The sequence below is a fragment of the Dendropsophus ebraccatus genome, chromosome 15, assembly GCF_027789765.1.
Source record: "Dendropsophus ebraccatus isolate aDenEbr1 chromosome 15, aDenEbr1.pat, whole genome shotgun sequence".
NCBI classification, from domain to species: Eukaryota; Metazoa; Chordata; class Amphibia; order Anura; family Hylidae; genus Dendropsophus; species Dendropsophus ebraccatus.
This window is the reverse complement of record NC_091468.1, coordinates 38263745-38281505: the sequence shown is the minus strand read 5'-3', so window position 1 is coordinate 38281505 and position 17761 is coordinate 38263745. Positions and strand designations below refer to the sequence as shown.

Here is a 17761-nt window from a genome sequence, read left to right as displayed (position 1 = left end):
TTGGCGCAATAGAAACTATCTTCCTAGCAAAAACCCACAAAAACTGTCGCCGCATTGAAAGATCCATAGCGTTCTCATCTTTTGCGCGACAGAGCTGGTTTTGGGCTTATTTTTTGCGGGAAGATCTGTAGTTTCTATTGCTACCAAGTATATGTATATGACTTTTTGATCTCTTTTATTACGTTTTTTTTAAAGTGGATTGATAAAATACAGCTATTCTGGTACTGTTTTTTTTTATTTTATTTTTACAGCGTGTGTTGTGCAATATCATTATTGATATAGTTTTATAGATTGGGTCGTTACGGACGTAACGATACCAAATATGTATATGATTTGTGTTTTTGATCACTTTTATGTCACGTTTTATTGGGTATGGGGAATGTAATGCATCTTTATTATTGGGGGGGGGGCTGGGGGGGCTGTGTTGTGTTTGGTGCACAGTTTTTTTTTTCACTTTTTTTACTTTTACACTAGTTTAAATTACTGTACACTAGTGTAAAATACTTTGATCACTGATACAATACATTGCAGTACCTGATGTACTGCAATGTATTGTATCATGCCTCATGCTGACAGGCAATAGCCACAACCACGCCTGTCAGCATCAGGCATCTCCATGGAGACCCCGGGGACCTTCATTAGGACCCCGGGATCACCATGGAGACATCGGAGGACCGGACGGCGCCGCGGGACATCGCGATCATGTAAGTGACCCACGGCACCGTCCGGGATCCACCGGGACCCATTAGATGCCGCTGTCATGATTTAACAGCGGCATTTAACGGGTTAAACTGCCCGGAGTGGAGAATCCTCCGCTCCGGGCAGTTACAGGAGGGTGTCACCGGTCACACTGACCGCTGATCTCCTGTCCTGCAGCCGCCGCCGGGCGGTAATTTATTCCAATGCGCCCTCTGTTAAAAGGCGTACGCATCGGAATAAAGCCCATTAGTGGCCGCCGTGAAAAGGCAGCATGGCGATCACTAAGGGGTTAAACCATGTTTGATAAATCTCCCTCTATAACATTATGTTAATCCCTTCAACCCCTTTACGTCAGTAACATGTACATATACGTTCCTGACTGTGAGGGGGTTTGATATGTGCAGGACCGCTGCAGTGAGAGTGACCCCACACACCTGAGTGTCCCGGGAGATGAGGATAATGAGAGGCAGCTCCAATCCCGCAGCTGCCTCTCATTAACCCCTTAAACGCTGCAATGCACAGCGATAGCGGCATTTAAGGTACTCAGTGACAGGACAAGCTCCTGTCACTGAGTGATTGTGACCCCCACAGCCATGCTGCGGGGGTCCTGATTTCTTGTAATGGCGGGTGGGGGTAAGCCACTTACCTCTGTCCTGTCGGATCAGCCATCCATGCATAGAGTCTGCTTTAAGGCAGGCTCTATGCATAGATTGCCGATAACACTGATCTATGCTATGCTATGGCATAGCATATATCAGTATATGCAATCTAAAGATTGCATGTTAAACAGTAAAATAAGAGTGTAAAAAAAATAAAGTGTAAAAAAAGTTTTTAAAAGTATTAAAAAAAACCTTATAAACATCCCCCCAAAAAGCTTAATATACCTCCTTGCCCATTATAAAAAAAATGTTAAAAATAAATAAATAAACATATTATATATCGTAGCATGCAAAATTGTCCAAACTTTTAAAATATAACATTATTGTTCCCACACAGTGAACGGTGTAAATGAAAAAAAAAAAACACACACACCAAGATTGCTAAATTTTTAAATTATATAACAGAAAAAAATAATAAAAAGCGATCAAAACTTTTCTTTTACACCAATATGATATTAATAAAAACTAGAAATCATGGCACAAAAAATGACACCCCAACCAGCCCTGTAGGTGGAAAAATAAAATCGCTATGGCTCTTAGAAGGTGAGGAGGAACATTTCATGAATTTGACCCGTACATTTGTGCATCAATGGGCTCGGTCATGAAGGGGTTAAACAAGCAGCCCATAGTTTTACATCTGACCTGTATCACTTTGTGGGTAGGTAACTTTTAATGCTTTTTCTCATCTAAATAATTATGAGATTGTCAGATTTGTTGTAGATAGCAACATATCACAGCTCATTCTGAGCAACAAAAGCTGAGCTGTGATTGGTTGCCTCCTGTCTCAGATAAAAGTCAGATATATTATTGTTCCAGATAGATAAATCTAGGCCATTTTTCTTCATGGTACTAGTAAAAATTTTTGAGGGAATTCATTAATACCTTCTGGTGGGTTTCTTGTGGCGGTTGAACGTACATCTCGCCATTGATCATTAGAAAGCTCTCTTAGAGCAAGAGTAAGATATGCTGGCCTTAGTCATTTACCCCTCTTTGTTTACTTCTGGAAAAATATAAACAATTGTCAAAAATTTCGAAAACGGGGAGGGGGGGGGGGGGGGGGGGGGGGTCTTGGGACCCAGGCAGTGCTCAGTTAAGGTAAGGTCCAGGGTGGTGGGGGTGGTCGGGCAGTGGGCTGCACTGCTGCTGGTGGGGGTGCAAAGGGCTCTCAACCTATCTGGAATTCCGGACGCTTTCCTGATGTGCTTCAGGATTCCACGCTCCCATAGACTTCTATAGGGACATCTGTGCCAGAATTCTGGACAAAAAAAAGGACAGGATCTAAAAACGTGTCTGTCACTAATGTAAGCTTATGGGTTTGGAAATCCGGACAGATTTTCCAGACGTGTAAAGGGATGTACTTCAGAGATCAACACTTATGTACAAACAGGATTGGGCTGTCTAATATCCTTATACAAAGGGTCCTATTAGACTAACCTATTTTTAACAATAAAAGACCCCTAACGGGAGCTTTTGGGAACAATCTAAAATTGTTAACCATAACATGCAGAATGATAGTCGTTAGTTAGAATCTTTACCATGATACTTTACTCCTGATCCCAGAAAAAGAAAGAACAAAAGGGGGGGATTTATTGGATTTATGAAGACCAGTGTACTCGTACGCCGGTCATATATTTTAAATGCGCTTGGCGTACCAAATATTCCAGCAGGTGTAAATTTGGATCATGATTTACGCCTGTGTAATAGGGCCCTAAGCTGAGACTACCTGTTTGGTCTCTGATGATAAGGAAAGCCTTAGAGGACAGTGGTACCTTCGTTCTCGAACTGCTCGGTTCTCAAACTGCTTGGAACTCAAACTGTATTTTCCAGGAAAGTTTGCTTTGGTTCTTAAACCCTTGCTTGGTTCTCAAACACTTTTCGGGCATCAAGTCTTGAAGTTCTCGGTATCTTTTGCGAGCGTGGATGGTGAGTTGTATCTGGTGAGTTTAGCACTGGTGAGGCTTCACATACAGTACAGTATTGTATAACATTGCTGGAGTCCATATATATACATATATAGTACAGTAGTACAGTCAGTGCACCTCCATCTCATATCCTGTAGTGTATAAGATTGCTGGATTGTATATACAGTACAGTAGTAGTACAGTTAGTGCACCACAATCTCCCATCCTGTACATCAGTGATTTTCAACCAGTGTGCCGCGGCACACCCGACACATGGTCGGGTGTGCCGCGGGGAAAGTTCCTCAAACTATGGTGCCCCTGTGTTTTGTTCCCCGGCAATGCGCAGCGATCAGTGGCGGATTATAATGTGGGCGGTTGCATGGTGTGCTGCGGCGGGCAGCAGTGCACCACACTCCCGGTCTCCGCTGATTGGAGGAGCACGTCCGGGCCCTACGGGCGGCCAGTAGGTGAGGCGGACAGCAGCGGCGACCATCTCGAAGGAGGTGAGGAGGAAGGGGGGAGAGAAACCTGGGGATGGGGGAGAGAAACAGCGGAGAGAAGCGGGGGGGGGCTAAGTTTGGTGGAGAGAAGCAGGGGGGAGAGAAGTATGGTGGAGAGAAACACAGGAGAGAAGCAGGGGGGAGAGAAGCACAGGAGAGAAGCAGGGGGGAGAAGTATGGTGGAGAGAAGCATGGGGGAGAGAAGCACAGGAGAGAAGCAAGGGGGAGAATTATGGTGGAGAGAAGCACAGGAGAGAAGCATGGGGGAGAGAAGCACAGGAGAGAAGCAGGGGGGAGAAGTATGGTGGAGAGAAGCACAGGAGAGAAGCAGGGGGGAGAAGTATGGTGGAGAGAAGCACAGGAGAGAAGCATGGGGGAGAGAAGCACAGGAGAGAAGCAGGGGGGAGAAGTATGGTGGAGAGAAGCACAGGAGAGAAGCAGGGGGGAGAAGTATGGTGGAGAGAAGCACAGGTGGGAGAAGAAAACAGGCCCAGGTTTTTACACTGGTGGAGAGAAGCACAGGAGAGAAGCAGGAGGGAGAAGTATGGTGGAGAGAAGCACAGGAGAGAAGAAGGGGGGAGAAGTATGGTGGAGGGAAGCACAGGAGAGAAGCAGGGGGGAGAAATATGGTGGAGAGAAGCACAGGAGAGAAGCATGGGGGAGAGAAGCACAGGATAGAAGCAGGGGGGAGAAGTATGGTGGAGAGAAGCACAGGAGAGAAGCATGGGGGAGAGAAGTACAGGAGAGAAGCATGGGGGAGAGAAGCACAGGAGAGAAGCAGGGAGTAGAAGTATGGTGGAGAGAAGCACAGGAGAGAAGCAGGGGGGAGAAGTATGGTGGAGAGAAGCACAGGAGAGAAGCAGGGGGGAGAAGTATGGTGGAGAGAAGCACAGGAGAGAAGTAGGGGGGAGAAGTATGGTGGAGAGAAGCACAGGTGGGAGAAGAAAACAGGCCCAGGTTTCACACTGAGTGAGTATAAATACATTTAGAATCTATATTATTAACTATATGTATAATATGTACTGTTTTAGTGCCATTTTGGTTGGTGGTGTGCCCCGGGATTTTTTAAGTATAAAAAGTGTGCCACGGTTCAAAAAAGGTTGAAAATCACTGCTGTACTGTATAAGACTTCTGGAGTGCATATACAGTATAGTAGTAGTACAGTCAGTGCACCACCATCTGCCATCCTGTACTGTATAAGACTGCTTTAGTGCATATACAGTACAGTAGTAGTACAGTCAGTGCACCACCATCTCTCATCCTGTACAGTATAAGACTGCTGGAGTGCATATACAGTACAGTAGTAGTACAGGCAGTGCACCACCATCTCCCATCCTGTACAGTATAAGACTGCTGGAGTGCATATACAGTACAGTAGTAGTACAGGCAGTGCACCACCATCTGTTACAGTGAAGGGAGTGGGGGTGGAGGGCACTATACAGTAAAGGATGAGTGAGGAGTTGGTGACTACTGTACTATAATTGCTGGTTGTGTTGAATGTTTCTTGTGAATAATGCCCTGTACAGTATATAGTACTGTTCTGTAATGTCCTGTACAGTATATAGTGCTGCTCTGTTCTGTACTGTAGAGATTATACTGGGCACTTATCAATGTAATATATGGGTACTAAAGGTAATTATTGGTGGGTGCTGGAACCAATTAAACACAATTACAGAAGATACTGCTTGGTTCTCAAACTGCTCAGTTCTCAAACTGCCTTCCGGAACCAATTAGGTTCAAGACCCGAGGTACCACTCTAGTCTGTTCAGCATTACAGTGAAAAAATAGACAGAGAAGACAATGGATGATGTTCACAGCTCAGCCTCACCCTTCCAGTGGAATCACTTCTTCAAAAGTCTCATAGGATGTCAAGGAAGATTTCCCATTTTTTTGTCAATGGAACAGCTTCTGTCTATTGTTGCCTATGTTAGTGGGGCTATTGTAATAACAAAATTTTTTATTTATATAGCTACATGTAATGACATGCGGTTGTTTCCGTTATCCTGTACCTGTTTTGGGTCACGCTGTGCTTCGCTCATCTGTTCGCTCTGCTGCTCTTCTAAGTGTGCTTGTCTTCTGGCACCTTCTGGCACCTGTGCTGGGCCAGCTTCCTGGGGGACTGGGCTCCCTCTAGTGGCAGGTGTACGCCTGTTCACCCATATTTGAAGGCTCAGCACACAAGTTCTAATAAATTTTAAGCTGATAACCTGAGGGTATTTATAGCCATCACCTCCAGACCTCTATGCTCAGTTGTTGGTGGTGTTACAGTCAGCAATCACGTCTGTGCTCCCTGGCCATTCGCCACTTTCCTCACTTCCCAGCAACATTCTAGGCGTTTGGATCTTTGCTTCATCTCTAACTTTCTACTTAGCTCCACTCTGGTTGACATAATCACATTGAAACCTTGAAGTTTGTGCCAGCACTACCCGTAACATAACGACATATTCCACAGTACCTTACAATTTTAGAAGTATAGTACATATATACTTGAATCAGACATACACATGTAGCCATTAAGTTAAACATGAGGAGTGAGGGCCCTGCTCACAAGAGCTTACATGAGGACAGGGTTGGGGACAGGTTTGGGGACTAAAGACAAGGGCAAAAGTGCTTTATTGATACAATAGTCCCGCCATCTTTCTAAATAGGATAGTGCAAGTAAAAGTGGGTGAACCAGTAACCAACCAATTCCTGTAAAACATATCTTAGAAAACATTAAAAAATGGAAAGTTTCAGAATTTGGCTCCATTTAGTTGAAGAAAATATAGATAATATATTATATTAATATTTTTTTAACATGCATTTTAAGGCCATGTTCACACAACGTAAGTTATCCCTGCCGGAGTGTATACTATGTAAACACTCCGGTAGGAATTCCCTCTAACTGCAGTGCACTTAAGTTATGTATTAATCACGCCACAAGCACAAATGACAAATGAAGATCATCTTTACAGACATCGGCTGTTGTGTGAACAGTAACCATTTCTGATGTCTAGGGCAGTATATGGGGCAGAATATCTATGAAATAGGTTCTATTCCATTGTAAAAAAAATTAAATAAATTAAAAAACATGACCTTTTATGTATGGAAGTACACAACAAAAAAGTCAAATTTATTTTAATCATTCTATGATTACAACATTGTGCGCAGAGGATAAGTCTGTGCTGTATTATTTAACCTGGAAAACTGACAGGTAGTTACCATATAATGTTCTTTTGCCATTTCAATATTGTTTTGTGAAACATTTTCTTAGGATTAGGCGTACAAGTCGATATAATCTGCAGAACAAAGAAGCAATTATAAAAAATGGGCCTTACTTTTGAATATGCTCTTTATATATATTAGGAACGCCAATGGTAACACCTAGCCATAACATCTCTCGCTATACAAGATGATGTTTCCTAAATGTTTCTTCCTGCTGAGCCTCATTGCAGCGTATAGAACTGCTGAAGCCTCTGATGCCATTAAGGATCTAAAAGAGGGGACCCTGCCTCCATCCTTTTGCAATGGTCTGGAATGTCCTACATATCGCCTGGTGAAGAAGTATTCTGTAAGACATGGGTCATATTATTAGTCTAAAGTTTATTTTATTGCATGCTTAGTTGTTCAATCTTCAATAGGACCCTAATAGGATGTCAGTCAGTTATGCTAAGCGGGGATGGGGCAATGATGGAAGCCTAGGGACTGTAACGATGGGAGTCACCGATCCGCTGTACCACCACTAGCGATGACGCAAGTGGCACCAGAGAGCTGAGTCTAAGGGGCAGCTGGTCTTGCTGCGGCAGGTGACCCTCAGGTCGCTGCCCCTGGCTTGGCTTGCTAGTGGCGATGGGCGAGGTGCAGCTGGAGACAGGTAGGCAGGCAGGCTGGGACTCTCAGCTGGAACCGAGACAGCAGTCAGAGGGCAGGAACCAGGAATGGCTGGGACCAATGGTCAGGATACACAGTGAGCTAAGGCCACACACTAATGGGAAGCATGTAGAGACTCCAACAGGGAATGTCAGGACAGGTGCTTATTTATAGGGCAAGTTATTGGTGCACTAACCAATTAGGGATGCACTATTGTACAGAGCTATGTACAATAGGTTGAGGAGGTTGAGGAAGAAGAATTGTGTTACTTTAACAATATGTCACTTCCCTCATTTTTTTTTATAATCCTAGATTTACATCTTATTTACTTAGATTTTAAAGAAACCATAAAACAAATTTATTTGTGGCTAAAAACGACTAAAATGTTGGTGCCTCTATCTCGCACAGTGATTTAAAAAGCACCCCCCTGACCTGCTCATGTACTCTTCAGGACCCCTGCCAGTCCCATCACAAGACTCAACTTTTCTCATTCTGCAGGGCTTTGAACACAGAAAATATGATGCAAGTAATTGGATATCAACTGTTTTGCCCATGAAGAAAGATGAGCCGTTTACTGGCTTCTCGGATATACGTCAGTATATGGATGGATCAAACTCAGCAGGTACACTGTTTGTGATGTGCGCAATGTTGCACTTATAGAAAAGACAGATAAAACTTTAATATTTTGTGTTTGCATTATAATCATATACATGATTCCTTATGTTTAACATATATATAAATATATCACACATACTGGAAGGTACAAACTTTACAACAAGGTAATAATTAAACCTGCTGCACCCCATGTCTTCTGGTGCACTGAGGCCAGATGGCCTGTTGCCATCACTATCAGCCTCCCTTCTGGTGGGTTGGTTATCTAAACACAGCATTGGTATGTCGAGTCTTTCAGATTGAGCATAGACTAATCTCAACTAATATGGGTAAAATTGTAAGGCTCATCAAGTAAAAAAAAAACATTCATTTAGCAAATTTGACCTCTTCTCCTGATATGCTGCTCTTTACCTCTGTTGTTGATAGCTTGTTGTCTAGTCTGTTTAGGATGTTATAGGGCTAAGAAGTTTAGCATGAAACTTTTCAAATTTCACATACCATTACAGCGGTTACAATCAGGTACAGTTATAGGAGCAACAATTACATACAGTAACAAGAGTGACAATCACGTAACAGTAGTGAAAATCAAATATACTAAGAGGAGCAAAGATCAGGTACAGCAACAGGGGACAGGAAGAGAAACAGGGGTGTCTAAAGGCACAATAATGGGGAATAGGGGAGACTATCAGGTACAGCAAGAGGGGACAGGGTAGATCATCAGGTACAGCAACAGGGGTCAAGAATGACTATTAGATACAGTAACAGTTGGCAGTAGATGATCAGAGTAGGAAGTGGTTAATATGTGTGTATGTGTTTACTGTAACGTGCTGGTGCTACTGTTATCTCCTGTGACTGAAGTCCTCCCACACACAATGGAGGAGATCAGAGCTGGGAGAACTTTCAAAAGCCAGCCCCCTTCTGTCATCCTTACTGCGATCAATCTACCTATAAAGACTGACCAATGGCACTGCCATCAGCACTTGATGACACAATTCGGAGCTAATCTGTCTCTGTGCGATTTTAAGCAACGTCAGTTTAAATTATTTATGTCCATGTATAAGGTACTGTGTTGATGGGCAGAAACCCCAGACGAACATATATACGATTTTGCATCTGGGGGTTATTGACAGCCATACATAGTCAATCAAAGTTGCCACTTCTTTTCTTTTTCTTTTACTTTTTAGGTTTTTGCTTTAAAGATTCTGTTCCTCTATTAATCATGGTTACACTGGGTGAGACAAAGCCTGTAAATATGACGGGGTCTATGTTCCTGGCAGAATACCCGGAGAATACACCAGAGCCTTCAAAGTCAACCATTTTCCTTAAGAAATATCCAGAAGTATCACTTTACGTGAGGCAAGTATCTATAATCAAGGCTGCTATACTGAAGGTTGTCTTGAAGTCAATTGGTTCTGCTATGGATATAGGAAATAACTGATATCTGTTGACACAGGACTTTTTTTTTCAGCTGATAAACATTCCTATAGGTGCAAATAAGTCTCTACAGGTTGATGATGGCTAGTTATAATTTTATTAGATCTAAATGATTTGTTTCAGGGTATGTGAATATGTTTATCTTAATGTGCCCATATGCAATAGCTAACTGTTTAATTGGCAACTGGCAGGGTCGGGCAAAGCTCTTTGTCTCTATTGGGGTGCCTTCACAAGTATCGGATTTGCAGCGGATTTCACACTGCGAGTTTGCAGCGAAATCCTCTGCAGATCCTGGTAGTGTGAAGGTCCATGGGGTTACACATCCGCAGCAGAATTTTCATTACACTGCGGATATGTAACCCAACCCCTTTAACCCCCGCAACCCCGGCCTGGAGCATACATTACCTACTCCAAGCTTCTGCTGGCTTCGGGCCTCCCATCATCTCCCGGCGGTCAGCCAATCAGTGCGCTCCACTGCTGCAGCGCACTGATTGGCTGACCGCCAAGAGATGCCGGGAGAGATGCCGGGAGGCTCTGAAGCAAGCAGAAGCCTGGAGCAGGTGATGTATGCTCCAGGGCTGCCCCCGACCCGGAGCATACATTACCGGCTCGGCGCTGCAGCTGTGTGAAGCCCCCGGCAGCACTGATTGGCTGATGAGGAGCGAGGGGAGATGGGAGCTTCACACAGCCGTGGTGCCGAGCAGGTAATGTATGCTTCGGGCCGGGGCTGTGGGCAGCCAGGGGTTAAAGGGACTGGGTCGCATATGTGCAGCGGAATGAATTATCCTCTGAGGGTATGTGACCCCATAGTCCTTCATTATACCAGGATCTGCAGGAAACTTGCAGTGCGAAATCCGCTGCGTATCCAGTACGTGTCAAGGCACCCTTAAGGCCATGGGACACCAGTTGACCTCATGTACTTTGTTGTAGCATCACTCTGTTTTGTATAGAACTACACTAGAACTTTAATTTAAGTGCATATGGACGTTACAGTACTGTTACTTTAAATACAGTGGCTTGCGAAAGTATTCACACCCTTGGGTGTTTTGCTACCTCACAATCTGGAATTAAAAAAATTTTTTTGAGGGTTTGTATAATGTCATGTAGAGTACATGCCAACAAGTTTGATAATTTTGTTTTCTTATTACTGTATGGCAAGCAACAATTAGAACAAAATAAAACTTCAGTGTGCCTAAGGGTACTATTACACGGAACGATAATCGGCCGAATTGGCCCGAATCGGCCGATTATCGCTCTGTGTAATAAATGCAACGATCAGCCGATGACAACGATCATCGGCTGTTAGAACCTATTTTTGTCGGGCGCTGACTGCGCACTGCTGCGTGTAATAGCGGTGCGCGGCTGGCGACTGACGATATACATTACCCATCCACGTTCCAGGGCTGCTCCTGCCGTCCACTTCTCCTGGGGTCCCGCACGCGCTCTAGCTTCACAGAAGCCTGTCAGCGGCCTGTGATTGGCTAAGTGGCCTATCGGCTGACAGGCCGCTGTGAAGCTAGAGCGTGCGCGGGACCCGGGAAGCAGACGGCAGGAGCAGCCCTGGAACGTGGATGGGTAATGTATGCCAGTTTAGCAAGGGCTGCAAGGACATCGGTAACGATTATCGGGCTGTGTAATAGGCCCAGTAAATGAGCGACGATCTAGCAGATCAGCGCTCGTTTATAGGTATTATCGGGCCCTGATACCAATTACTTGCAAAGTCAATATTTGCCTAGAAAATGAACTTTATCCCCCAAAACACATTTCAACATCATTGCAGCCCTGCCTTAAAAGGACCAGCTAACATCGTTTCAGTGATTGCTCCATTAACACAGGTGTGGGTGTTGATGAGGACAGGGCTGGAGATCAATCTGTCATGATTAAGTAAGAATGACACCACTGGACACTTTAAAAGGAGGCTGGTGCTTGGCATCATTGTTTCTTTTCTGTTAACCATGGTTATCTCTAAAGAAACACATACAGTCATCATTGCACTGCACAAAAATGGCCTAACAGGGAAGAGTATCGCAGCTAGAAAGATTGCACCTCAGTCAACAATCTATTGCATCATCAAGAACTTGAAGCTGAGAGGTTCCATTGTTGCCAAAAAGGCTCCAGGGTGCCCAAGAAAGATCAGCAAGCGTCAGGGCCGTCTCTTAAAAGTGTTTCAGCTGCGGGATCGGGATACCAGCAGTGCAGAGCTTGCTCAGGAATGGCAGCAGGCAGGTGTGAGTGCATCTGCACACACAGAGGTGGAGACTCTTGGAGCAAGGCCTGGTCTCAAGGAGGGCAGCAAAGAAGCTACTTCTCTCCAGAAAAAACATCAGGGACAGACTGATATTCTGCAAAAAGTACAGGGAGTGGACTGCTGAGGACTGGGGTAAAGTCATTTTCTCTGATGAATCCCCTTTCCGATTGTTTGGGACAGCTGGAAAACAGCTTATTCGGAGAAGACGAGGTGAGCGCTACCACCAATCTTGTCTCCTGCCAACTGTAAAGCATCCTGAAACCATTCATGTGTGGGTTTGCTTCTTAGCCAAGGGAATCAGCTCTCTCACAGTCTTTCCTAAAAGAAAAACAGCCATGAATAAAGAATGGTACCAGAATGTCCTCCAAGAGCAACTTCTCCCAACCGTCCAAAAGCAGTTTGGCGATCAACAATGCCTTTTCCAGCATGATGGAGCACCTTGACATAAAGCAAAGGTGATAACTAAATAGCTCAGGGACCAAAACATAGAGATTTTGGGTCCATGGCCTGGAAACTCCCCAGATCTTAATCCCATTGAGAATTTGTGGTCAATCATCAAGAGACGGGTGGACAAACAAAAACCAACAAATTCTGACAAAATGCAAGCATTGATTGTGCAAGAATGGACTGCTATCAGTCAGGATTTGGTGCAGAAGTTGATTGAAAGCAGCCGGGAGAATTGCAGAGGTCCTGAAGAAGAAGGGTCAACACTGCAAATATTTACTTGCTGCATTAACTCATTCTTACTGTCAATATAAGCTTTTGTTACTCATAATATGATTGCAATTATATTTCTGTTTGTGATAAAAACATCTGACAAACACATATAAAACCAAATGACAGCAGATAATGTGAAAATATAATATTTGTGTCATTCTCAATACTTTTGGCCATGACTGTAGACTAGACAGACAGGCAGACTAGATGGACCAAGTGGTCTTTTTTCTGTTAACAATCTTCTATGTTTTTATGATGCTGCCACCATAATGTGTCACTGTGGGTATGGTGTTCTTGGGGTGAGGAGATTTGTTGGTTTTGTACTAGACATTTTGGTCTCATCTGACTGGAGCCCCTTCCTCCATACTGTACATCTGCCTCTTTGGTTAACGACCTCCTTATCTGGTCTGAGAGTTTGAGTGGTCAGTCCTCTCTTGGCAGGTTTGCTGTGGTACTATGTTCTTTCCATTTAATGATAATGGATTTGATCTTCTCCAGGGGATCATCAGAGATTTGAATTTAATTTTTGTTTAACTGTATTTTTATTCAATATCAAGTCCGTAGCATCATATAAAGGGAAGCATGCATCACATCTTTAAAGAAAAAAATAAAGAGAAACCTGGGAAGTAATACACGACAAGTTGAGAAGCAAGAAGGTAGGGAGAAATACACAGAAAGTTCCAACAACATAGAAATATCTTCCATTAGAAGAGGTTTGAGTCACCTACTGTACAGGGCTTTTGAGGTATCACACTTATATTCTTTCCTTATCCAGTAGGTATCCCAGGGAGACCAGACAGAATCAAAAGCCTCCATCTTATTGTTAAGCTTAGCAGTAAGATGTTCCTTGGTACGCACTTCCTGAACCCTAGTGTAAAACTCCATTTGGGTGGGGGGAGTCCTCTGCTATTACACGCGGCGGCAGCGAGTGGGTGAATGCAGGAGGGGCCACGGGGAGCTGCGGGGGCTTCCCGGGTGATCACTAGATTGTCCGGGAAGCCCATAGAGGATAGTGGCGGTCTGCTGCCGCCGCCCCTATTCCACGGTGTGACGGCAGCAGATTGCTGCTATCACAGTCGCTGGTTTTTCAACATGTTTGAAAAACAAAAGACTGCAACGATCAGCCGACATGAACGATGTTGGCTGTTCGTTGCCTTCTATTCCACGGGACGATTATCGTCCATAACCGCCGATAATTGTTCCGTGGAGTAAGGCCTTAAGGTTAAAGAAGAGCCAGTTATTTCTAATACAAGGCCTCTTACTTCCTCCCAGAGGGGGACTATAAGGCAAATGTCTAGACTATAAGGTGGAGGGTGCCCTCCACATTCTCACATCACCAGCAAATGTCAGAGGTGGGCAGCTGCAGATGGTGGAGAAGGGCCGGCATATGATACCAAAACATCAGTAATTTATACTGAGTTTCTATATTGTGTGCAGATTCAATATAATACACCATTCATCCATAGACAAGGTAGATCCTAAGAATGATTCCCACTTTGTCATATAAGGGTTTCTAATCTCTTGGTCAGGAAGGGGGCTGGTTAATATTCTATAAATGTCTGAACTGAGGCTTTTTATAAAAATCACCAGCTCAACGTAGTTGCTCAAAGGCTGTGGGGATATAAACAGTATTAGATGAGAATATAGCTTGCGTAGAAGGGCAAATTTCCTAATAGTGAAACTGTGGTCTTGATAAAAGTGCTAGAGGCCTACCCTCCACTAAATCTGTGAACCTAAAGAGGTTATTCTCACACCAAGGTTGAGTCATGCCTTTTATGAGGCTGTCCGGCAGTCACATACATGGTATATTTTGGGGATCGCTGTTAGGCCCCCTGACACCATGGCAATTAGTGGCATATTGTGATCTTGTTGCAGGGCTATTGTCTGTGGTATAAAGAGGTCAACAGCAGCAATAAATGGGATAAGAGATAATTCTATTGTTGTGCAAGTACTAACAGCTTTAGTTCTTGTTTTTTTTTAGTAAATTTTTTTTCAATGCCACAGTGCATTAATATTACTACACTCATCATTTTGACAGGTGTTCTGCTCCTTACAGTATGCAGAATCTGTACAGATAACTGCTTACTGTCAGTGCCCTGGAGGTTTAATGGGGATTATATGTAGAGATGATCGTATCTACAGTAGGAACGAAGCAAAGCGCTTCGTTCCTATTGGCATTCTGCTCATCAAGTTGCGGGCTTTGAAGTCTGGTCTGCTCCCTAACCTTTACCCCAGGGTTCTGGTAAAAGATTAATCCAGTCCTGGGAAACTTCTCCCAGTTTCCCAGGACTGGGTCCATCTTTTTCCAGCACCCAGGGAGAAGCAGCACGGAGCGGAGCAGACTTCAAGGCCCTCCACCTGATGAGCAGAATCCCAATAGGAACGAAGCACTTTGCTTCGTTCTTACTGTAGATACGCTCATCTCCAATTATATGCACCCACACTCCAGACAAGGTGGAAATTATACTTACCCTCCCAGGCGACAGTCTTCACTCTTCAGCAGACCCAGCACAGAGCACTTGATCGCCTATAAACTCCTATCTCAAACACTACAATGGCTGTCATTTTCTCCCGGGCACCCACAGTGACCATATGGGCAAGCAGTTTTAAAAGTCAATAGACTTTAGATAAAATAGTTGAAAATTAATTGCGATGCTGTTTTCAGTATGTAGAAGAAACCAGAATATTACATATTTAGTATACACTGTACCCAGGAAATCCTAACATAACAAGTCTGTTATTTTTTGTAGATCTTTTGGTGGAAGTGCTTCAGACGAGGACTACGCTACACACATTAATGCCTTGGCAACATTACTAACTACATTGGGCCTTCCCTATGATAAGTCCTTCTATGGCTATAACATCTATGATCCTCCGGACAAACAAAGTGACCATTATAATGAAGTATGGTTCCTTGCAGTCCAGAAGTAACAAGCATTTAGAGTGAGAGCTGCATCAATGTACGATAAACCATATTTTTGCCATGCAGTTCCTGCTTTGACTTACTAAATGATATGTCTCCCACCTTGACAGGAGTCATTGTCACAAAATAAATAAAGTTTGTCTTTCACCCTTTATTGTTATGGCTGATTGGTGTAGGTAAAGCCAAGGATTTACAGTTACTGAACCTTCTGTTGAATATATATATATATATATATTATATATATATATATGTATGTATTATATGTGAAGTTACATAAACCCTGTAAACACACAGCCTATTTTTTAACATCTGACCTACATCACTATGCGGGGAGATAATTTTTAATGCTTTTTCTCATCTAAATGATTCTGAGATTTTGTCTTAGGTAGATAACAAATCACACCTTATTCGGAGCGATAAAAGCTGAGCTCTGATTGGTTTTCACCTGTTTCAAATAAAAGTCAGACATATTATTGTTTCAGATTTATAAATAAAGGCCTCTTCCTTTGGGAGTGGGGGAAGGCTGGACTCCTCAATGTAGGAGGCTATGGTGCTTGAGATTTCATCAAGCAAGGCAGTTGAAAAGAGGAGGTGGAAAGGCCATATAACTGCTTGTAATAAGAGCGAATGTGTCAGCTATGTGTGATGAGAAGGAGAGTTTGGAATTGGAAGGCGATGTAATGTGGGGGTATAAAGGACTGAGCTTGTAGCACCATATATCACCTATATTTTCATTTACTGTTTTGAGTTAGACACTAAAAGCTGTTCCTTTATCCAATTCTCTTTCTATTTTCTGACTTTTAGTTTTTTATTTCACATTTTCTACATTGTTACGAGGGCTGCCATCTTGCCTGAGCTGTTTTTAACAGTGTCATGCTTTACAGTAAGATCCATGGACATAGCCAAAAATAGTCAGACTTTGCCCCTTTGAGATGAATGTAAAACACTACCGAGTGTACTCTGTGACCTTTAAAAAGGTAATTCCACAATGAGCTACCAATGTCTGTACTGATTCTTTGTACTGGTGTCATCTGTCACTGCATTGCTGTATCGATCACTTTACAGCAGCCTCCTCTTATTAACACAGACATAACAGGAAGCCTCAACTTAGTGTTTACCCAGTGGAGAAAATGAAAACTGCAAGAGCTCAGGATTACGGTATGTTAAACACAGCGCCACCTGCTGTCTGAATAACATTACCCCTTCAACATAAGCTGAAGCTGTTGCATATTCTTCAACATTTTGAAGGATTTGCCCTAGGTTTTACCTATGCCAAATACGCTAAAACCCTAGCAGAATACCTGAAGGCCCATGATCTGAAGTTCGACAATACATTCTTCATACCAGCTGCCTACAATGGTCCTTTTACATTATTCAATCCCCACAATTAAGTGTGGTACATTGCAAAGTAAACTCATTCCAGCACTGGGGAGTTATTAACCCCTCTGTTGCCCTGATAGGGACCCATGTGCCTCCTGTGGTCATATTTGCTAATATTTGCCCCCCAAGTTTTGGTTCCACCTTTGAATCTTTATCATTATGTTATGTATGTAGCACCTTCTCACTTTTTTGTAACTTAATTTTTTTGTAGAGTGTGCCTATTGTGTGTTTATATACATGAGTTGATTATAAATTCTGCCTGCCGATCAGAACATTAAAGCCTGTGACAGTGGTTTTACAGGCTATATTGGCAGTGAATGAATTCCATTCTTAAAGGAAACCAATCAGTCAATTCTTTGGGTGGAACGCGGAGTAAGAAAATTGAGTCAATAGTAAAAGCAGAACCCACTATTCTATATTATTTATTATATAGTTTTTTTTTTAGAGTTCACAATTTATGATGCTGAAAAAGGAGAATAGAGATAGAGTTGTAACAAAATGGAGATTTTTTTTTAAATGTTTAAATCTCATGTCTATCATGTCTCATGTCTAATGATAAAACTATGTTCTATGCATGATGCGTTTGTCTAAATAGCAATTATACAACTGGAAACCAATTCTAGTACACAAGAAGTAAAAATCATCCCTGTATATACTACCACCACATACAGTATACTAACATACTTTTACTGCCAGTATACTGAGAGCAATAATACCATATATGAGACAAAGAATACTGCCACATCATGAATAATATTACCATACTGCTATTGCTGCTGAATACTGCTACTATCCAAAGACTAATATTTCCCTCATACAGTTTCCATAGCAAGGTAAAT

The 17761-nt window shown here is 43.0% G+C and overlaps 1 protein-coding gene across 1 annotated transcript; it reads left to right on the top strand.

Annotated features, from left to right (window-relative positions):
• Positions 1 to 658: 658 nt before the first annotated feature.
• LOC138774019 (heme-binding protein 1-like) lies at positions 659 to 16933 on the top strand. Its single transcript, XM_069954561.1, has 7 exons — positions 659 to 704; positions 7105 to 7309; positions 8107 to 8230; positions 9405 to 9576; positions 15370 to 15546; positions 16630 to 16700; positions 16791 to 16933. The coding sequence occupies exons 2-7, from the start codon at positions 7151 to 7153 to the stop codon at positions 16931 to 16933; spliced, it is 846 nt and encodes a 281-aa protein (XP_069810662.1). The 5' UTR covers positions 659 to 704; positions 7105 to 7150.
• The last annotated feature ends 828 nt before the right edge of the window (positions 16934 to 17761 follow it).

What these genes read in the sequence shown, in the direction of transcription:
- LOC138774019 (XM_069954561.1), top strand. Translation starts at nt 7,151, where the DNA reads ATGATGTTTCCTAAATGTTTCTTCCTGCTGAGCCTCATTGCAGCGTAT. An exon ending in GGATGGATCAAACTCAGCAG is followed by an intron (nt 8,231 to 9,404) that starts GTACACTGTTTG and finishes TTTACTTTTTAG; the next exon opens with GTTTTTGCTTTAAAGATTCT. An exon ending in TGCAAGAGCTCAGGATTACG is followed by an intron (nt 16,701 to 16,790) that starts GTATGTTAAACA and finishes AACATTTTGAAG; the next exon opens with GATTTGCCCTAGGTTTTACC.